Here is a 23,134-nt window from a genome sequence, read left to right as displayed (position 1 = left end):
TTAACTACTGTACAAAATGGGACAAAAGAGATCAGTGTCTTGTACAGAGGGAGGCATTGAGAAGTTGATATAAAGCCCTGAGCCATGTGGGTTATGCTTGGAGAAGGAATGCATCATATATGCAAGCACTCAAGCACATACTCACATACTTCCTGGCCCTATTGGAACCCCCAACCCTCAACACACACAGACACACATTTGTAGTCAGAAAAACTGAAGAAAAATAGACTCCAGTTTAATTAAGTTCCAGCAATAGCCCAAGGTCACAAGTCTGAAATTGGACAATGGAATGTACATTTCTTTACAGATAAAATCTAGTCCATCTATACAGACGAGCAACAATCTTCAGACACACACAACAAGGTCCACACTGTGTAGTACCATTTTGGATTTGACACAGATTGAAAGCATCTGAGAATTCCTAGTGGTAACAGTCTTTAGTGAGATTGTTCCGGTGTGACCCTTTGGTTTCATTTGATGGCATTTCAGTGATTGGCAACTTGTTATAGATGATAATTTAGCAGAGCAGTGGTTCTCAGGGGGATTTAATTGTGTGCCCTTCACATCCAAAGACAGCACCATGTTTGTTCACGGTTTAGCTCCTTTCTTTTATCTGGTTTGAGGTGTGTTAATCAGTTAAACTACCTGTTACAAAATGATTCAAACAGAAACTGGTGTTGTTGAATATCATTCCGTTACTTCATAAAAGAGGTCTTTAAATGGTGAGAATAATAATAAAAAATAAAATAAAAAAAAGTCAAACTGCCGTGTTGTCACTTATGAGTAACCCTGAAATCACTGGCTGTTAATTTCTAATTTCCTGAAGCACATTTGATCTATGTCTTATTTGAAAGAGATGACACTACATAACACAAAACAAACTATGCTGCATAAAGAGTCATAACTGATGTTCAGATCATGTCTGCTGGAAACAAAAAAGAGGGAGTCAGACAGGTTGTGTGTTAAAGTAGTCCGTGCATCCCTTTCAGTCTCTCAAAAGTTCCTCCATTAGTCCTTCTCAAGTTCTACATCTTTAATCCCTTTTTCCTTAAGTCTTCTTTGGCTTCTTTTATCTGCCCCTGCAGCTCTTTTGCCGCCTCGTCACAGTCATTAAAGGTGGCCACCCTGTATCCCACCGTGGCCAGGGAGTAGCAGCCAAATGAAACCAGCAGGTACAGAGGCATCGGCCAGGCGACCTCTCTGTATGTCTGCGGCAGGCTCAGGTCCAACAGGTCGAAAGAGACCAAAGCCCAGGCTGCGCCCACCACCGACACACCGAACAGCCACTCCAAAAGTTTTGTCATGATGAGAGCTGCCGCGGGGATTTCAGGTGATGAGCTGGGAAACAACATGAAAGAGAAACGAACGGTTAAAAGGTTATTTATTCATACATACCGTTAGCTTAGCTTTAGCACACCAAAGTAGCATCGTGTTAGCTAACGTTATGTAGCTACAACACACGAGGAAGACAAACAACAGGTAGGCAACAGGAATATGTGGTCATACACAACCAACTAAAGGGAATTATTTATTCGTTTAAATAGCATTCCGTTCAATGATAAGTTTTAGAAGAAATAATCCGATGTGTTTACCTCCTCTCAAACGCCACCTCAGCTCTGCGCAGAATTATGACGTAACCGTCACGCCTTATGGGAAATGCAGTCACTGCTGTGTTGCTTCAAAAATTCCAACAAATCTACTGAATTATTGATCAGGTAAGATACGAACTTTATTGTCATTATACTGTTGTGCAAGACAACAATACAATGAAATTGCGATGACACTCCCTGAAATAAAAAAAAAAAATATATATATATATATATATATATATATAAAGATAACATATTTATTTGTTCATTTTCTTTTAACTTAAAAATCGCAGAATTAATTATTCACAAGCAAAAACAAGTTTTATTAAAGCTTAAATATTTAATAATTATTGAGATTTACACCTCGAATCTCAAAAATCTTTTGTGATCTATTGAAGACATAACTAGATAACTCTTTCTTAAGTTTTAAAACGTTTTGATAATTAGTCTAGTATTTTGCATGCAAACCCTTCACTATTTATCTATCTACATATTTAATGATGTATGTTGTTACTATTGTTGTCACACTATATTCTAAATGTCCTGTTTTGTTGTTCACCCACTATTTGTATGAGGAGTGAGAAGACAGTGGTCAGAAAGATTAATTACTACATTCCCTCATTATACTTATTACTCAATAAATCTCAATGTTTGCCGCTGTCTGTTTTTTCATTAAAACGTTGCCGTAGACTGTTGTCTGATGCATTAACAACACCAGCACCCTGTCAGCTGAGAGACAGAAAACAATTTGTTTCAACTAAGTCTATAATGAGGCCCCCAGTCAGGCTTTTAACACACATTAGACCTTTAACTGTTTCTCTGTGCCATCCTCTTAATTTAGAAAAGCCATTTTGAAAATTAGTTTACCATTAGTACTAGCTGAAAACTATCCATAAATACTAATGTTATTCCAAAGCGGGGAATCCAACAACAATTTCATTAGGGGCCTCCGGCAGCACACTGTCTGACCTCAGTGTCTTTAGGTGCGCTGGGGCACGGCCGTTCATTCTGGGCGGTGAACTGTCCAGGTGCAGAGGGCACAGACCTCTCCAGGGTGAAATCAGGAGGAGTGGGAGATGTAAACATCATTCAGTTAGCTGGAGAAAGGGACGCACCAAAGAGCTACTGAGAAATAAACATCATTCTTTGGGGGAAAATGGAGAGTTATTCTTAGGACGGTGTTTATGTTTGTCTGCACCAGTGTTAATAGTGTAAGTGACAATCTGCGTGTCTGCCAGAGGGGTGAAGCCTGTTTCTTCTGTTTATGGAGACTGGTATATGCAAGACTGGAAGATAATCTGGGTTTATGTCTGTTTGCTGAAACATAAATCTTGGAATCCTAATAATCAACAATTATCTTTCCAAGTCTGCAATGTAGTTCGAGGAATATGCGTATGGCTTTGTGTAACAGCTATGATACTATGGCCTAAATGTCTACCGATGTGTATTGTGTTTAAATTTCCTTTACAAGAAGCTGCAACTCATGATTATATCCATTATTGATTGATATGCTGACTATAATCAGATTACAATCTTAATAAAACATATGTTTTATTAAGATTTTAATTATTTAATAATTGAATCTGTAAAATCACAGACAATTTCCCACTGCCCAAGGTAACATCTTACATTTCAACACCCAAAGATATTCATTTAGAGAAAAACAGCAGATCCTAACATTTTAGAAGTTGAAACCAATAAATGTTTCGCATACTTTTGCTAGATAAATTACTTAAATTATTAATTAATTATCAAAATTGTGGTCACGGAATTTTCTGTCAATCCGATAATAACCTGACTATATTCAAAGTTGTCTCTTTAAGAAATATAGTGGGAAATTAAAAGCTAGAGACTCAAACCTTCAGACTGAAATTAAATAATACTTTGAATTGGTCAGGTTACTTCACTGCATCGATAGAATAAAGCGAATCCAGGTGGGATTACCCATGACATGCTGCATCATTACATACATCATAGTGTGTGCTGTGTCCTGGCTGTGTGGCATCGGTATGAGCAGCAGTGTGAGTGTGTGTGATGCTCAGTGGGAACAGTCGAGCTGGCTTTTCTCAGTGTATCTCCCTGCCAGCTCCTGTTCCGTTCCAGTACTCAGGAAACCTGTGCTCCATCCGAGAAGGCCTGGCAGACACAACACAACAGCCTGTGAGCAGGAGGGGCATTAAATACCGAGAGAATGAGAGAGAGACACAAAGATAGAGAAAGAAAGGGAGAGGGAAGGGACATGCAGAGTGAGACAGAAAATGAGACAGGGATGTATAGGGAACCAGAGTGAGAGAGGGGTGAAGCAACGGAAGCAGTTACTTTTTCTGGAAGAACCAGAAAAGAGAGAGAGGGGGGTTTCATAGCTGACAGGGCAAGAGCGAGAAAGCTGAGAGGGCCAGGAATGAAAAGAAAGGGTGACTGAGTATGTGGACGAAAGAGGAGAGGGCAACAGAGAAAAGAGGAGAGGAGGGAGCAGACAGGGGAGAGAGGTTTAGACAGGGGGGTGAAATCAGGGGATTTGCAGGTGCAGCTTGAACAGCCAATGACCTCAATGGTGCATTAAATCCAGCTGTTCCTTATCCAGACTTTCCTTCAATCCCCCTAACACCTTCAACTGAGCAATAGACTGCATGTAGCACCTCAGTTCCCACAATGGGGAGTGAGTATTGCAGCGTAGGCTGATGGGATAAAAAAACAAAACAAATGAAAACAGTGTGTGATAGGGAGCGATGGAAGCGGAGATACTTGATCTTCAAGTGCAGAAATAAAAGTCACTGTGACTTCATCCACAGAATAAAGATAAGAGGCATAGATACAACAGGAAAAGTGGTAATGGTGAGTTGTGTTGACTATCTCTCTGACTTTGTCAATAGTAGTCGAGTGAAAGGTCCAGATAAGAATGTGTACTACTAAAAAGCTATATAGGGATCCAGATTTGGCTAGATAATAATTGTGTAATATCTCAAGTTTGTGAAGCAAGAGCTAGTGAGGCAGAGAAAACTAGAGAGAGAGAGAGAGAGAGAGAGAGAGAGAGAGAGAGAGAGAGAGAGAGGCTGTTTAAGATAACAATAGAGCTTGGACTCAAAAACAGGAACCCTCTGTTTCCTAAGCTGGAGACTGTGTGTGTGTGTGTGTTTGGGAAAAGGAAAGAATGATTAAAACTGCGTCACGATGTCCACGTTCCAGTGATATCGCTGGTGATAGAGCCTGGCAAAACCACCTGAAATCTTTAAAGCTCAGATTTATGTCCAATTCAAGTCTTAAGTCAAGCGACACAAGTCTATGTCATATCTCACCTCTTGTCAAACAAGTCTCAAGCTAAGAATATTACTTTCTTGAGCTGAGAAAGGAGAAAAGTTATGTTAAAAGCCTTTATTTTGTCGGGCATAATTGTTTTAATGACCGGTTTTAACCTCACATGGTCTTCAACAACCGACAACTAATGTGGCAGGCTTCACAACTAATGGATGTGTATAGGTTCGGTGTGTGCATGTATTTCGTGCCATGTGTGTGTGAAATGAATAATAACAACTGAGTGTAACATTTTTATTTCCCCAATGAGGGATTAATAAAGTAGACAATACACCAGAAGTAAATAGTATTCCATTGCAAGAGAAAACAGCTATCACAATGATATTAAATATCAATATCATGAAAAAGTTCTCTGAATGATGAACATGAGAAAAGCACAGCATTTGAACATGTTCCTTCAAAGCTGTGTTATGTAAAAGTGCATTTCTACATAGCTGAGAATGCATACGCCTAATATTAGTCTATTCATGGTCTATATCCACTACCTTCCACTTCTGGGATTGCTCCGGTGCCGCCGGAAATTCCGCCGTATGTCCTTCTTTTCGGCTGGATGTCCGTTACCTTACGCTTTCTTTGTGTTGGAATTTTAAACTCCGGTCGTTTTTTGCAGACTATGGTTAACTGCTCCTCAGATCTCTGCAGGGTAGATCGAGACAGCTAGCTAGACTATTTGTCCAATCTGAGTTTTCTGTTGCACGACTAAAACTATTGGTTTAAAGCCATGCCAATAAACCAGAGCACGTTCCTCTCCCATCCCGGAATGCTGTGTGGACTAGCCAGACCTTCCTTTGCAGCGCTGTTGAGGAAGGTCTGGCAATGCGAGACTAGTCTATTCATAATCAAATACGCCCGTCTTGCATTATTGTGCAGGATGTGTAGCTATGCCAGGTCTGCCTGCCGCTGTCTGCTTTAAGACAACAAAACTTAAGACTTGTGAATAAGATTTTCTTTGCTTGTCTCAAGTTAAGTCTGAAATAAGTCAAGTCCAAGTGTCGATTTTTGTGACATAAAGGGATACTTTGTTGATTTCAATCCAGCTCTGCGTAATCTTTATGTAGGCAGTGTGTTTAGATGAACAGTGTTTGGCTTTCCTCCGTGGCGCCCATGCATGGAGGTGTGGAGCAGCGGTGGTCTGCTGAGAGATTACGTGAAACAAGGATTTCCGCAGACCTCCGTGACGCGCTTTGTGTCATCCAGTGGATCTCGTCACACCTCCGCTGCTCTGCTGGGAGATCCGTGCACGGCTGACATTTAGGGAAGCCAAACATTGTTCATCTAAACACACTGCCCACACTGCCATTACACAAAGCTGGATTTTAATCAGCAAAATATCTCTACGTCTGACAGTCTCATGTCGCAAGCTTGGTGATAGCCCAACAAGTTGTTCATTCTCCCAATCAAGTGTTAGGTTTGTGCTGTGTCTTTTTAACGAGAGTAGTTCTTCTCAATACTCTGTTGTACTTCCAACTTGAAATGTCACCTGTCCCTCGCAGATTCCTTTTGTGCCCGGAAAGACCATATTGAGCGAAGTAGATGACTTAGTTTGTGGGATGACTTTGCAGGAGGCTCCTCAGACAGGTGAGGTGACCACAAATCAAAATAGAAGCATCAGGGCGGAGAGCCCCATGATACCACTCATCAGGGGTCCCAATTCAAAGCAGGGCTGCTGAAAGTTTTGACGTTGATAAGCACACTGCTCATAAATATCCTTGAGCCAAGATCGTTTATGAACAGGGAGAGTCTGTTTGAAATTGCTGAGATAATAGTTGTGAGACCCCTGCGCTACTTAGGGCCTACTTAATGAAGTCTTGGGCTACTCAAGTGGGTGTAAGGTCAGAGTGTGGTCAAGTGTGACCACTCTGAACCATGTGAGAATAGCACTTGTCTTGCCCTCGGTGCTCCCAGTAAAGACATGCACCTGTTTCAGCTGCTGCTGTGACGGCCGCAGTGAAACAACGGAGGAATGCGCGCCCATCCCCTTTTCTCTCTCTCCACACTCTCAATGCTGTCCTAATAAATCTCATCAGACGGCCTGTGTTTGTCCCACTATTGCTTTGTTTGTTGACCTTTATAAGACGTCATTACTTATTATCTTCATGGGTTGTGTAATTCTGCCCCATAACACAACCCCCTCAACCACGTCCACGGCCCACAATATGTGTGTGTGTGTGTGTGTGTGTGTGTGTGTGTGTCTGATCAAATGCTTCTTGTCAGTGTAACAGCCATTAACAATGAACAACGGGCATAAGCTTGATGAGGTTTCCCTCCTCCCTCTATCTATCCTCTCCTCTCACCCTAGAACACAATGTCCTTTAGCATTGCCATTATTGACAGTGGAACTAATTGGCACATGGTTATGAAAGTTCCCCCTCGGCAATTTTAAATTGGACTGCACAATTTCCTTCAACATCTCATAGGCAAGTCTGCTCACGGGACCTGGGGAGGTATTGATTATAAATGTATTAATGTGGGTCAGGGCTGTGTACTCAGCAAGGGGCGAATGATGTAGGGCTACATGTCTAGACTAGAACAAACTGACTTCATCTTGTGTTTACATAATGGATCGTAATGGGAGAACGAGGGGAATTCTGTCCAGTAGTTTTATCTGCTCACTACATCGTTTTCCTTTGGTAGATGTGTTGCACACAGGTGTTAGGGAGAAGTAGCTACTGTGAATCTGATTGTGAGCTGTATAGAGCTGTAAACTATCAGGAAGACAACATATCTCTTGCCAATACCACATTGATTTCAGGGCAGACATTGCAAACTTTATCGCCTCATTTCACTGATGTAATGAAGGGGCTCCGGAGAAACTGGGATCATACATTAGATAGCCAAACACGCCAAACTGAACATAAAGTGACATACAAAAACTCATTAAGTCCAGTCAATGGATGCGAGCATCACTGCCTGCATACAACATATTGCCTTTAGTCTCTCATTTTCAGATTAGGTCCGCCGTTCAGGGCTAAAGTCATGTTGCTTTGCATGATCAGAGATATCACGTGGGTTCAGTCATTCAGGGACACGTCAATATGCTATCGATTGATTCTACAGACTAATTACAGTGCAGTTTGCATTGAAACAATCCACCCAGTTAAATTATTGTGCAGTATCTAATCAATAACCACCACTTGAAGGATGCAATTAAAAATCAGTTTTGGAGTTGAAATTACACAAATGCAATGTACATTTTTTGATGCCATCGTGATTGTCATTGACTTTATGTTGGAAACGCAAAAGGTCAAGGATTATGGATTTGTGGTGGGCAGTGGGTAATACCTTAAAAGCTGATTGTGGCCACCTCAGACAGGCGTGGCTGTCTGTCAGTGCTCGTAAATGAAGTTGATTGGGTGAGACTGCTGCTCTGTGGTCCTGTCTATCTCCTGCTCTGGATACTAGACATATTGTCCCCCCCTGCGGCCCCTGCTATCACTGCCCCACTCGTTCAACCCAAAGTCTGCTTGACCTCTCAGAAATCTGACCCTGAGGCTCCCTGCTGCTCCCCCAGGCACCTGCCAACCTTTCACCTCTCCACTGGGTGAGCATCTGGAAGGTGTGTGAGGCCAGGGTGGGCTGTTGTGAAGTATTGATATGGTAACAGATAGGACTGTGGAGTTGTCAGACTTCAGAGAGATGGTCAGACTGTTTTTTTCTTTACACAGATCAAATACTAACTCCCCCTCCTCCGCCTCATATTCTGTGTACGTCTGTTGTTACATGTCTGTCTCTTTTTCTGTCTGTTGCTTTCTTTATTTCTGTCTATCCCGTCTGTCTGTCTTTTATTTCTTTCTTTAACTGTACACACAGATCATGCAGGCTATGATGTATGCACAGCTGGTCCTGACAGAGCCGTCCAGGAAACGTGTGGTTTACAGATCCCCTGTTGACATACTGATTTGACTTGCCTTTCACTTTTCAGAGACCTGGAATTTTAACTGTGCAGGGGCTATTGAGGTCCGACTCAGCATGTTTGACCACGGTGGAAAACCACTCAAAATATGCTGCGTCCGGACTGACAGACTGACACGCTGAATGGATATGTCATAGTACATAAAGCTCAATCAAAAATCTAACCACACGTGCAATGGTCCCACACCTGCTCACACTATTTGTTACAAAGAATTTTGCATCATTAGTCTCGCTAAAATCCTATTCCACACCTTGGTTTTATGGAAACAATATAATCCTAGTTACAGGCAGAGTGTAAAGACATACAGTATATCTGAAGTTATGCCAGCCTTAAAGTTACACTTTAGCGCCAAAAGCTATGTAATATAGTTTGGTCCATTTCACACTTGTGATCCAAAAGACAGATTTTAATGGTTCAAACCAGTGAACCATTACTTTGGGTTCAGAATGAAATTGTTTATAAAGACTAGGATCCCCACATTTTAGACTGTACTTGAACCTGCAATAACAATTTTTTTGGCCACTTGGAGGGAAAACAACATCAACATATTATGACCTTATATGTTGATATGGCCAACCTGTTAGTTATCAATTGCTTATTTACACATCCAGCAGTTACAAAGAGGCATTATCATTCGTTTGGAGTCGTGTTTCTGGCTACCAGATGGATTTAAGTCCAATATTCACTCTCTTTGAGCTCTGTTTTTGTCTCTACAATCTCCTGAGGGAAATATCTAATATATCTTGCACTCTCATATCTGTCTGGTAAATACAAAGCTTTACAGCCAGCAGAAGGTCAACTTAGCATAAAAATGGGGAAAATAGCCAGGAGCAGTGGAATAGTTTGGCACATAACCTCCAATTAAACCACAACTTGTAGTTTTTACAAATTGTTAATGAACAAACATGAGAGTGGCATCAATCTTCTCATCTAACTCTTAGCAAGAAAACAAATAATTGTATTTCCTCAAACGTTGAACTATTCCTGTAATGTACTGTAGCGTTTGATGTCACAGGGTAATCTAATTGTCCAATTGTGCACTGTATGCAGTTTGATGTATGCAATAAACTACACAAGCATTGCATAATATCCACTGCATCATTAAACAGAGAAAACAAAGTGCAGTACAGAATGTAATACAGGAGGATATGCCACTGGAGTGTAAATGTTAAACTGAATTAGCTCTGTGTCTTCTTGCAGTGCACTAGGTTACAGTATGTGACCATATGGGCTCTGTCTAGCATTACTGTCACCCTTCATTTATTATAGTGAGGGAAGATGGCCCCGCTATGCCCCTCAAATCCTCTTAGCCAACATTTAGCTGATTGATTTTTTCCCTTCTACCTCTATAGATTATCAATGTGATAAAAGCAGGAAGTTGTATATTATTAATTCTGTTTAGTCTCATGGGTGGATGGATGGACGAGAAAAAGAAACATAAATGTTTCACCAGTGGCCACGTCTGGAAGAATAATGTCAAGGCAATGTTATTAAATTTAAAGGCAGAGCAAACTGAGTAAAAGAAATGAATGACGCAAGTGTGATTCAATCCCTTCAGCAAATAACCTGTTACATATGGAGAGGAAGAAATTAAGAGTTGTCACCTCTTGTGCTTGTAATGTAGAGTTTTGTGCTTATGAAGATGAATATTTAATCTACTTCTTCAATCAAATAAAAAGTCCACAGCTATAACATGTAGGTAGCTGCTGTCAGAAAGTGAGCTTGCAGCAGAAACACATTATATTTTATTATAACTTCTTTTCACCCCCTGCCTACTTAATTTCTTCTGTAGTCCTCCATCGCAGAGATCCTCGATAATGGTTTTGACTCAGCTAAATAGTTTTAAGCAGGATCCCCATAAACAACGTATTCCACTTTAGGCTATAGAAACCACATAGCTGGTTCAACAAACAAATCAGGTCTTTTGAGCATGTGGTTTAGCTTCATGTTGTTTAATACAGTTGGGTTAGCGGATTCCAACAGACTCTGTCCTATGTGTTCGCCAGATGGCACCACACACTGTCTTTCACAGATTGTATATAGCTCTTAGATCCTTCATAAATTCTGATGATTCCCTACCCCCATCCTCTCCCATTGAACTATACTAAATGATGATCATGGAGATTAGGTATTGGTAATTCCTGTCAGGTCTTTAAAAGAATGCCCATGCTGTGTGCTTAATACTCAGTGGAGGGATTATGCAGACCCCTACATGTGGTGTTGTGGCTGCATACCTCCAGTCAGACTAAACCCAATCTGTTACAGATTTGGACTAAAGAAGAGAGGTGCAGCAAGCACAAGGGGGTGGGTGGAGGGCTGTGCCGTGATGTATTCATGCTTTACAGTACATTCCACTTCTTCTATATCATGGGGGATCAGAGCTAAACCTCCCTTTGGAGGCAGTATTTTTATCTGTGTGTATTAGAACGTTAAAAAAGAACCTTGGCTTGTGTCAAGGCTGTGTGCTTCATAATTTCTTTTTCTCTATTCTCTTTTTTTTCTACATTTTTATTTTCCCTTTGTGGTCGAGGCAAACCCAAATCCCTCTGCAGTTTCCCCTTGAATGTTGGTCCAATTAAACACACATGTGGATTTTCATATTGAAGCTCATAAAAGGTAAATGCCAGCGATTTACATTACATTTACATAAGGAATGCTAAGTACCTACACATGTGAGGTGTTAATATCTCTATCATAAGCAGATGGTCATCACTATTCATTATTTTTAGCCAATGTGTTTCATTGAGCAAGAATCTCTTAGTCAGCCACAAGTCTGATTTCAATTTCAAATTGTCATTAGCCAATGAGTGGCGGCCTTTGCACTTAAAACTAAACTTATATATAAGTTATATTCGGTACGTCAGAGGCCATGTAGGACTAAAGGGCAAGTTCTGTATTTTATGTTATTATGTGAACTTTTTTTATTGCATTTGTGTAAACAATAAAGTTTGATTCATAGCAATTCATACACATAAACCCATGCATACATAAAAGAGACCATTTGGCAGGAAATGCTGTTCTGTAGACTTGGCATGAATTTTGTCTAGTTTTACTTTATGATGGTTGTCAGATCAACCAACATGTGCAAAGGTTTGTGTGCTGCTATACGAATAATTTATTATCATGGCTATCAGTAACAATCAGTCAAAGTGTGGCAATGCATGTGGTTATAGTTTGTTTTTTAAATCGTCAATGATTTTAAATTCTCCCCCTTTTCTGAATATTATTGTCTCATAGCACCTTGTATATCATACAGCGTACCTTTCAAAAAAGTAAAAAAAAACTGGTAATTGGAAACAAAAACGCAAAAAAAGGCAGGTGATATACTTCCATAAAAGTAGGAGATTCATAAAAGTAAATCTGTAGGTTTTAGGAGGATTTTTGGAAAACGATGCCAATTCTTCCAGTTTCCAATTTTTAACAGCACATTTCAATACCTCTGTTTGCCAATATCTCATTAGCTATTTGTATGGAAAATGGGTCCAATTATTCATCTTTTCAACTGAAAATATTCTGACCATTACAATCTCTGCGGTGTGTTAAAATGAGGTTGGGGCTATCTCTGGTGTTCTATGTCTTGCTGCACTCTAGTGGTGAAACAACAGTAAAGATTCATCCTCTCAGAGAAGCATAATAGTTTTAAAACTGGATGGAGCAGAATTCGAATTAAACAGTAACAACAACAAAAGGAAACCAAAGGTGATTTAGTAATTTAAACAATTTGCATTTATTTAGTGTTTATTTCTTTAATCCATTTTCTTTTGCAAATATTCTGCCAGCAGGTGAAGTTTACATGGATTTAATCTGCTAATTGTTTCATAAGAAGCACTGCTCATTAATTTACAATCAAGCAAGGTTTAAAAAAAAAAAAATCAAAAGTATTGTTTGTGAAACAAAACATTTTTTTTTTTTTTACGGTCAGCCAATGAATCAATGCTGTTATCAGTCAAACCACACACGCACCCATGCGCAAAGAGAAGCAAACACACACACACATACTATACATGCATACACACACACACACACACACACACACATCAGACTCATGTATTTGAAATACAAAACAGCAATGCACAAACACAACCGCGGAAACTAGTGATTAGCTGTGCAGCAGAGGTATAATTGGAGCTTCTAATTACAGTACAGCCTCATTGTTCCACTCTATCTCTAATTTACCACATTTACATCCCAGAAAAACAATAACTTTGGTTGGGATCGTAATGGGTGAACGACTGGAAAGTCTTCACCAACAGTAAAAAAATCTGTCTGGTTAAACACAAGTTAAGTTATAGATGCAATAAAATAATTGAGGCCTTTTTTTGCTCTCATAGTGTTCATAGCTCTAAAATATAAGAGTTGCTAAGCTTTTAACATTAAGGGCATGAAATAGCTGAGTAAAAGCTTCTACAGGAAGGACGACATTGTGTGCTGCTGTATCTACATTAGCTTTATAAATGCAATATAGCCTGGCTACAAGTGCAAGCATTAAAGATATAATTACTTATTAAGTGCTGGATATACCAAACACTACTTAAGCTTTAACTCTTGCAAAACTGCACGTAACAAAAATGTAAGAAACTTAATTACATTGCATATCCGTTGCTATAGAAACATTTTCTTATACAAAGAAAATTAAATACAAAACAAAATCGCTGAGATGTCTAACTTTTTGCTCTAGCTGAGTAAATACTTCACAATTACCAATTACATTCCAAATTACCATATGAGCTCAGATTAGCCGTCAGTTGTTATTTCAATTAGAGACACGGGGTTGGATGGTTACCCTTCTGACCGGAGTCTGATCTGCATTGCGATTGGCTACCAGCTCCTGCAGCTGCAGAGCCCCGCCACCAATGAAACAGAACGCCGGGCACACGGGGCCGGAGCAATCCACATGACCTTCCCATAAAGGCCGCAGAGAGTGGGCATCATAGAAAGTGACGCGACCCTTCTCAAAGTCAAGGCACACTCCGAGTCGGGGCGGCAGCGGGTAGGTGTGGCCTGTGGGTGAGGAGGGGCCGTTGGTGATGGGGTCTCGGATACCGTTCCCATGGCTACTGTGGTGGTGGTTGTGCTGGGGGAGGTAGATCTTACCCATCCCCATCGTGAGGAAGCAGAATGGTGGAGCAGAGTCCAGAGCATCCTCTGCTCCGCTGTCATGGCCGCTGTCTGGGTCGTAGCTGGAGAGAGAGAGCACAGTTTGAATAAATTATGATGTAAGCTTAGGATTGGTTGAATGCAGATTGTATTCACTACATTGTACTGTACAATTGTATGTGAAGAATAATAAAGTTTCTTCTTTTTCTTCTTAAAAAAAAACAATTATTATGGATGATCATAACCTGGAGGTCAGGCTCACTTCCAAAGGGCCACAATATAAATCTGAGGGGTTGTGACAATATTCCCACTTCCTCATACCCATTCATTGCCATCCTTTTCCAGTCCACCAGATGCCCTCTGACTTTTTGTCTGTCCTATTCACCTCACTCCCTCATCCAGCCTCTCCCTCCTGCCCTGCAATAGTCTCACATTGCCAAACCTATCTCCACAGCCCTGTGGAGTAAGGTCTGGCTACACCACACATTCTGGGATAGGAGAAAAAAACTGTGGGTAGTTTGCATTTCTTTAAACCAATCACCATCATCTTAGGCAGCACTAAGTTCTGGACACAACTACCGTGGCTCTGCAAAATGGTCTCGGGAAGGAACTTATTTTGGTGGAACATTTGCACCTCGAAAAAGAAAACGCCACATACAATATTAAATGAAGTTAAATGTTCACACAAAACAGTGATGTGGGTGAGCTATTTAAATTAGACGTAATTTGCTCTTACAGTGTATCGCCGGCGTGGCTCACACACCGGATGTCAGGCTTTATCCTGGAAATGTACTTCTGTTGATCCAGAGTAGCCCTGCAATAACCCATTTTCCTACAGTCCCAGTCACTTGACTTGTTACCTGCCTGTTTTTGAACCTTGTCCAAGCTTGTAGAGCTATCAAACAAATGTAGAAGAGTAAAAAGAAAAAAGAATATTTCCCCCTGAAATGTATGCAGAAATAGAAATACTGGAGTAAAGTATCTTTACTACTACTATGAGCTACTTACCGGGGACTGGCCATGTCTTGTGGGAGGTGAAACCACTCCTGCAGTTTGGATTCCAGACCAACTCCCACCTGTTCCAAAAAGAAAAAAGCAATCAATTTGTAATTAACTAAACATTTATCTTGTAGCAATCTTCACCTGACCGATTGGTCTAGTTCTCTATTTTCCTATTATACGTAGATAATTATAATAAATATATATTCAATGTATATTTACAGGACACAAGCAGTAAATACTGCAAATATTGATCATTACCTTCCACATACTGCATTCCACATACTGGGCAGTATGCACTAATAGTATGTAGTATTCAGTACATAAAATATGTAGAATGTACAACTAGCATTTGCTTACCTTCACAAGGTAAGAGCCAGGCTCCACTGAGCATGCCCAGTAGTGCCGTCCCTGTGTAATAGCCACATCCCCCACCAGTAGGTCTGAGGTCAAGTGACAGGAAGTGAGAGCGTGGTCAGCGGCCTGCAGCAGGGAGAGACCAGGGACGCTGCGAGCACAGCGCTGCTCTTTACTGACTACCAGCCGGTCGGCATGGAGACCCCAGCGAGAGTCCAGGTAGAAGTTGAGCACTGAGAGGAGACGGGGAGAGAGGACACAGCAGAGAAAAGGAAAGGGAGGGGAAAACAGAGAGGGTAGAGAGGGGAGAAGAAATAGACATGAGGGGAGAGGGAGGACAAAGAGACCGGTGCATTCAGAAATGACATACAGGGGTTTTAGTAGCAGCAGGAGAAGTTTGGGAGGCGACAGAGGGCTAGTGGTAAACATTTACAGTCAGAAAGCAGCAAGGAGAAGAGAAATGAGGAGAATACGAAGCAGTTGAGATGAGAAACTAGGGGGAGAGGAACAGAGAGCAGGCATGCACCTCCTCCCAGCAGCACTGGAATAGAAAAGGACACATCTATAAATTGATGACTCAGGGAGTACAGTATAAAAGGTATCACAAAAAAGCTCTGGCTGTGGGGAGTGCAGATTTTTCCACAATTTACAGAGGGAACATACACGATAGCAAAAAGGAACTGCCTACAGGGACACAAGGAATTCACCAATCACTCAACTCGACCATTTAAAAGCCCTGGATCTGAATCCGATCCATGTTGTTAAGCCTCACGTCTTAACAAACTGCAAACCTCATCAGCGCTCGGACAGATCTCGTTTTAGGAGGTAGAGTGGGAGGCAGAGGGGTGAGTGGATGTCTAGATGGGGGTGGAAGAACAGAGGATGCATGGGATGACCACAAAGAGAAAGAGGAGATGAGTATGAGGGTACAGAGGGGTGGTCAAGAGACATGAATGCACTTCTTACGTTTCGTAGGAGGCATGTAGGTTGGCAGTGTGGAAGGAGCGCAGAAGGAGATGACAAGTACAAAGCTGTGAAATGGAAATAATACATGAGAGAAAGATGAAGTAAGAAAGTGAGGATGTGATAAAAGTGGTGGAGAAAAATTGGAGAAAAAAAGAAGATGGGAATGGGCAGATAAGAAAGAGAATGCATTATTAACTGCTCATCATGGTAACCATCCCATATGCTTTTTAAATAATAGTATGTGTGAAGAGATGAATGGCTCCTGGGTGACAGCGACTACAGCTTGCTGTGTGGATATAATGAGATTTTTTTTGTAGCTGTCATACACTTGTCACTGGTTTAAATGGCGTTAAGTCATTAACCAAAAATAGTAGGCGGACTTGCATAGTTGGGTGAAAGATAGACTAAAATAAATGCATAAAAGAGACACATTCGGGACACTTTATGCAGGTAGACAGTGATCCTTCTGACTTCCTCTTCTTCAGCACAGAGCAAGCTAAAGTATAATCCCAGTTTACTACTAGGTCTTATTTTCACAGTTTTGGCCATCTTTCCTCTTAGTAGAAATAAGATTGTAATCACAAATTGAATTGCTGAGATCTGGTAATGCACTGACAATGCTAAAAAGAAGTCCAAGGAGGCGAAAAACAAGCATACATGTTTTAAATAATACCCACAGGTTTGCCAAACTTATTTGGAAGAAGTCAAACTGTAAAAGTGATTACCCAAATTGTCTATTGTATTCGTCCATTGCATTTTACAGACCAACTTTGACAACCTTTTTACAGTCATCGACAGTCTGTTTTAAATGCATTTAGCCATATAATGTGGACAGGAGAGGCACGCTGTGGGATTGTCAACTGTTTCAACCCATGCAGACAAACATTATTTGATGCCTCAGATGTCCAATTGTACTGTGATGTTAACTGTTGTACTGTGACTGACGATTACTTATAAACCTCAGGAACTCTACAATCTTAGTTGATCACTTTTCTTTTTAAAGCCTTTTTGCTCCCTAACTTTGTTATATCACCCTCAAATTCCACAGTATTACCAAACTACGGCAGAGTTGGACCCTTTTATACACCTCTGTTGTTTGGGTGCAGTTTCCCTGTGGCAAAATCAAAATCTCTCTGTTTACCTGTTAATGAGGATGACTCAAAGGTTCTATGTGCACTCTCACCTGGTGCTGGTGGGGTGTGCAGGTACACCTCCTCGCTGTACTCCCCGTAGCCCGCCTTGTTGCAGCCTCTAACTCGTAGCACGTACACGCTGTCCATCTCCAACCTGTCAATCACAGCGCTGGTCCCACTCACTTCATCCAATCGCTGCCAGCCCCAGCGGGCGGCGGACAGTCCTCCTCTGATCCCGCCTCGACCCGCTCCTCCCGGTACCACACCCCGACGGCGATACTCGACGGAGAAGTGCCAGGCGGGTGGAGAGTCTTGGGGCAGTCGCCAGCACAGGAAGAGCTGGTCATAGGCCAGGGTACGCTGGGTATCAATCACTGGAGCCAGTGGAGCTGTGACAAAAATAGTTTTAATGTAGTAGTTTAACTACCACCTTCACTTCTTCTAACATTCACTTACTATTTTTCATGGCATCTCTGGTTCATTAGGCAGTATAAGAGAGAAAAGAAAGTTATCAAAAAGCAACTTTCTTCTTCTCCTTCTTCCTTCCTTCCTTCCTTCCTTATCGTGTTCCCTTCCACTATCTCCAACCCCACCCTTTCCCTTCCTCCCCCTTTCTCCCATCACTCCCCTTCTCACCCTGGATGAAGTTCAACTCTGTCAGGAGTTTGAGTTCTTTGGAGACATCCAGCTGGAAGTGTCTGAAGGATGGATCAGCAGCCAGAGTGAAATGCTGAAGATTCTCAATTGCTTTGCTGAACCTGGTGCAGCAAAAAACAAAACAGGGAAAGTTTAGAGGAATAAGGGAGGAACAGTGTTTACATGATGCCTCCATCAAGATGGGTGGGAGGGTGAGACAGACTGATGAGAAGGGAGGAGTGTATGATAATCTTTCAAAAATAAGGCTAGCGTCATTCTATGTTTTTCTTATGCCAACAAATCCCATGAAAGGACAAAAACCAGCAATGCGTCTCTCAATACTTTCAGACTTCCATACCATGTCTGTGTCACTCAATCTCAAGCACACTCAATTCTATTAAAGACAGTTTACACATATTTTCTTTTATTTGTAAAAATAGTAAAGTAATTCTCTCAAAGAGCTGGGCACTGTAGTTTTAGCAAATTTAGCTACGGATTAATACACATTTGGTGCACTATTGAGTATTTATGAGAGCAGGACAATGTACAGTATGTGGGATTGACTCTAAATAAACTGCAGTTAATTGTAATGAAGGAACATGTCACCCAGTGTGACAGTGTGGCCCATTGATTTAGACTTTTTGTAGTTTTCTGGTAAAAAGTGGAGAGACAAATAAGATTTGATATATATATATATATATATATATATATACATACATACATACATACATACATAATGCGTTGGCTATGCAGGCAATACTTGTTAGTAGGATCAGTTCATTGCTGCTTTGGCTTTTTATCGGCTTTGTTGACTACTATTTGTTGAATAAGAAAAGACTATTTCTGTTATTTATTGGGGGGGGGGACAATAGTCACATCTTCTTTCACACACATCCACTTGCCTAGGGCTTATCAAGTCATCACTCTTGATATGAATGCAAACAGAACAACAGCTAACTGATCACAAACTAGATGTGTAAAACCTGTTCTAATGGGAAAAGAAACTAAAGGAACTAATAAAGAAAGACAGAACTGATCTGAGATCTGTTCAATCGAGACAGAGAGCGATGCCAAAGATAAACAAATGGAAAACCTGTTATGAGTCTGGCGAGCAGCCTGCACAAAGCAGGGCTGGTCTGTTTCTTTCAACAGCTCTTGAGTAAACGCCATGAGCCCTGCGTGTTCCATCAAACCCCGTCTCTCCGCCACTTGAGCAGCCAACGCCTCGCCTCGTTTCTTCCGTGCCTCCTCCAGAGCCTGGGTGAGCGAAGCGTGGCGCTCGGCCAGAGCAGCCGTCAGATCCCTGATGCTCTGAGCCAGCTGCTCTCTGGCTGACACACCGTTTACCTGGTGATGAATAACACAGTCGGACCAGTTCAAACATTTGGAAACACCCAGTTGATGCTAGCCTTTATGTTAGGTCGATACAGAAAGCCTTTTTCAGAAACAGTTTAACACAACATTATCAAAGTACACAAAAACAAATTAAAATAATAAAAACGAGCCTGTGTGTGCCTTTGCATGTGGCATATTCTGATTCTGATTCTGATATTCCAAACTAGTATGTTATTATGGACAGATTACTGCTGTGCACTGTAACATTAGGATACATAACAATGTATCAGCTGGTTTTTATTAATTTCTTTATCTGCATGGACTAAATCTTAAAAAATGTGACTTCATAAACACATTTATAACTACGCAATCATCTGTGATACAAAACACAACTTGTTTTGCATGGCTGCACCTAGTTACAGTACAAACATCATTGTTAGTATATTCACAATGAATACATTATTTACAACACACTATAATGTAGTTGTAAGCAGATATAAGGACAGTGTCTTTATTATTGTATTGTTCAACAACTACGCTATAACTCCCTCCTCCTGTGAAGCATCAGTTACTGGTGTATAAAGAGATAATGAATAACAATATAACATATAATAATTACATAACCAACAGTATGTCTGTGTATTTCATATAGTATTTATTTCATATTTATTAAGCATATGCATTTATACAGTATGTATTTATTTATAAATACTTCTTCACTCTTAAAAATTAATAAACAGTATTAAACACGCCTTTAAATAGTTGTGCTTATGTAAAAACTGTTGTGAATCATTAATTTTTTTTATTTACCAGTTCTGGATGCTTCATAGGAGCACTTATAGCCTACTTGTTGATAGACACAAGACTTAAACAAATCTTTATATATGATTACAACTACATTATGGTGTGTTATAACCAATGTATGAGTTGTATACTGTATATATTCTGCTTATAAATGGTAATATGGGGATGTTTTAAATAATTTGTTACCAGTTTAACAATTGGGAGTGAGGTCACAAAGGAAAGCGTGAGCAAACACGAGTGAGATGTCCGTCAAAGAAGCTGGTAATAAGAATCTACCGACAGGAACCTAGCTACTGACTGGGGTTAATTCCATGTTCAGCAACATTTTGTCAGTCAGCCCAAGTGTTGCAGTATTAATCACCTCAGTCTGAGTGATGGAACTCTCCAGCTGGGTAATCTGGCCCAGAACTGTGTCCTGGTTGGACAAAATGTGGTTCATCTCCTTCGTGATCTTCTCCTGTCAAATAAACAGCAAAAACCCAACATACAGACAACAAATACCCACCAGACAGCTTAATTGTTACACACAGCCGTACATTAACTCTACAACAGCCCATACTGCTCTATACTACTGTACGTTGCTTGGTTCTGATACGTTGAAAGCTGCTTTTTAACATTTTTGAAATATTGCAACTGCATCAGTTGATCATTGATGTAGTAATGAAAGTAATACAACTTTAAATGTTAGAGAAGCAAATATCAAGCATGCATATGGTTGAGTAAACATAATTCCAAAATTGAGAGATCGTCCTTTACTAACATAAAAGTATCATTTTAAATAATGTAAACACAGAAAGCGTTGAATGATAAACATAAAGCAAATGTTTTCCCTTAAAATGTATAAAAAAAGTAAGTTTGAGAATAGGAGCCCTCATAGCATTCATATGAAAAATATGTTCAATCTTACATGTTTATCTATATGTTAAAGTATTTTTTCAGAACTATACCATTCTTTAAACCTTTCATTTTGCAATACATTTAGAGAAACCCAGTCCAGACTCAGTCGTACCTTCAGGGCTTGGTATGCATGGGCCACTGGCAGGATTTTGTGACCGGTGTGGATGCGGCGCAGTTTGCAGAGAGGACAAAGCAGCCGCTGACAGGACCTACAATAGAACTGTAGTTTCTCCTGGTCATGCTCCGGACAGGTCAGAACCTGAGGACAAGAGCCAAATTAAATCTAAATCTCTTTATCTAAAACCCATTTTACCTCAAAGGAGACAGAGTAGATAATTATGAGTGTATATTTCTGAAACATCACAGTGCCACATGGCCAGTCTTCTGTTTAAGTCTTAATCAGCAGTCAGAGGGGCCCGAATAACATAGGTATAAAGCAAAAAGGTATTTTAATTGTAATTGAATATAAATGTGTACACACATATTTCTGTTCCTGTTCGTTGTTTCATCTCTGTGGTTGCATGATCAGATAATAAAATCTGACTTTTGTGTTCAAGTCCCAAAATAAGATATGTGTCATATTACCAGAGCTCGAAAAGCACTTTCTAACAATGTCTTACCTTTGGTCTGAAGTTGAGCGTAGGCTGGATATGTTCATGTTGTGCCCGTGGCGTCCCCCACGGGTGATACAGCTTGAAACACTCATTACAGAAATTGGTCCTGCAATCAGCACAGCCCTTGGTGGCCTCCAGAGCTTGAGGAGGCTTACAAAACTGACACATCACAGCCACATTGCCCAGACTCACTGTGTGTCTGTACCTGGTGGTGGTGTGGAGGGAGAGCAGCAAGGGTAGGAAGAATAAAAGTATTGTTTTAGCCTTTAGTTTTATGGTTTGTTCCATTGTGATTAAATAACTTTGTATAAAGAGGGATCTGCCAACAAAGAAATATCAAATAAAAGTTAAAGTCAAACGCATAAAACAATTATAGACATGAGCAAAATTCATATCAAAGACAAATGAAAGGTTGTAAAAACGTATAAAATGAGAGGGTAAAAGGTCCACAGTGAGAGAGTAAGACAAACAGTATTGAATAGGTGATGAAGTGAACACAAAGCTAGTTGACTACTGAAGCACACAGTTAGCCTTGGTAGCTACAGTATGTTGCAGTGCATGCTCTGCAGGATTCTTCAACAGCTCAGCTCCTGCTGAATAATTACAATCAGAATTGGACACGTTCCCAGTGTCTCACTTTTTCATGCCCATGTCTACTATTCGTGGACATTTGGCCCCAGACATCAAAAGCACTGAAGGACAAGATCACTGTGTGTGTGTGTGTGTGTGTGTGTGTGTGTGTGTGTGTGTGTGTGTGTGTGTGTGTGTGTGTGTGTGTGTGTGTGTGTGTGTGTGCGGTTCCTACCTCTCGACTATACGCTCCAAGGTGAGGTTGCGCAGACAGTCTGCAAGGCCCCTCTCTCCCAGTTCCACATCTCGGCCGCAGGGGATACAGGGGAACATCATCACCACAGGTGGGCCCTCCTTACGGCGTCGCCCTGGATACGTCCCATATCCTGGAGACCGGGGCATGGATGGTGAAGGCGGGTGGGGACCTCAAACCAAGAAGAAAAGCCAGTTATAAGCAGAGGGAGACAGAAAACGACATGAGGATCTATTGTCCCAACATAAATATTGCATATTGATTTTGGTCTGACAGTGAAATCAAGGGAAGGCTTAGGTGTAATCCCATGGTTTGCATGTCAAAATGCAATCCAATGCACTCACATAAAAATATATATTTTTTATCTACATAAGACATAGCTATCCCCCTCAACAGATTAAATTGATAGCAAATTAAGAAGTATTCCAAACCTGCCCGCAGCACGCGGTCAATAGGTCGCTGCTCAGCTTTAGGTGTCCTTCGGGCCTGACGGGGTGAGCGGGTGTTGGGTGTGGAGGCTGGGGAGTTTGGCTCTGGGGGAAGATCTGGAGGCGGGTAGCCGTTTGCCACTAAGACCTCCGAGGCACACATGAGGCAGACGCTGTGCTGGCATGGCAGGACGACGGGCTGTTTAACAATGTCCTTACACACAGTGCAAT

At 40.9% G+C, this 23,134-nt stretch overlaps 2 protein-coding genes across 2 annotated transcripts; both read right to left on the bottom strand.

Annotated features, from left to right (window-relative positions):
• Positions 1 to 211: 211 nt before the first annotated feature.
• dpm3 (dolichyl-phosphate mannosyltransferase subunit 3, regulatory) lies at positions 212 to 1,655 on the bottom strand. The gene is made up of 2 exons (XM_078268369.1): positions 1,593 to 1,655; positions 212 to 1,338 (listed from the first exon to the last, which is right to left on the bottom strand). Exon 2 carries the CDS (start codon positions 1,302 to 1,304, stop codon positions 1,026 to 1,028), a length of 279 nt encoding a protein of 92 aa, XP_078124495.1. The 5' UTR covers positions 1,305 to 1,338; positions 1,593 to 1,655; the 3' UTR covers positions 212 to 1,025.
• Positions 1,656 to 12,556: 10,901 nt separating this feature from the next.
• Positions 12,557 to 22,570, bottom strand: trim46b (tripartite motif containing 46b). The gene is made up of 10 exons (XM_078267621.1): positions 22,458 to 22,570; positions 21,659 to 21,857; positions 21,151 to 21,297; positions 20,503 to 20,598; positions 19,096 to 19,349; positions 18,003 to 18,124; positions 17,417 to 17,755; positions 15,271 to 15,500; positions 14,920 to 14,987; positions 12,557 to 13,994 (listed from the first exon to the last, which is right to left on the bottom strand). Exons 1-10 carry the CDS (start codon positions 22,556 to 22,558, stop codon positions 13,568 to 13,570), a joined length of 1,983 nt encoding a protein of 660 aa, XP_078123747.1. The 5' UTR covers positions 22,559 to 22,570; the 3' UTR covers positions 12,557 to 13,567.
• Between the last annotated feature and the right edge of the window lie 564 nt (positions 22,571 to 23,134).

This window comes from Sander vitreus, chromosome 14 (genome assembly GCF_031162955.1).
Source record: "Sander vitreus isolate 19-12246 chromosome 14, sanVit1, whole genome shotgun sequence".
Classification (NCBI taxonomy): Eukaryota; Metazoa; Chordata; class Actinopteri; order Perciformes; family Percidae; genus Sander; species Sander vitreus.
This window is presented reverse-complemented; position numbering and strand designations above follow the sequence as displayed.

What these genes read in the sequence shown, in the direction of transcription:
- dpm3 (XM_078268369.1), bottom strand. Translation starts at nt 1,304, where the DNA reads ATGACAAAACTTTTGGAGTGGCTGTTCGGTGTGTCGGTGGTGGGCGCA.
- trim46b (XM_078267621.1), bottom strand. Translation starts at nt 22,558, where the DNA reads ATGATGTTCCCCTGTATCCCCTGCGGCCGAGATGTGGAACTGGGAGAG. An exon ending in TTGGAGCGTATAGTCGAGAG is followed by an intron (nt 21,858 to 22,457) that starts GTAGGAACCGCA and finishes CACCACCACCAG; the next exon opens with GTACAGACACACAGTGAGTC. An exon ending in GCTCGCCAGACTCATAACAG is followed by an intron (nt 18,125 to 19,095) that starts GTTTTCCATTTG and finishes TTGCTGCACCAG; the next exon opens with GTTCAGCAAAGCAATTGAGA.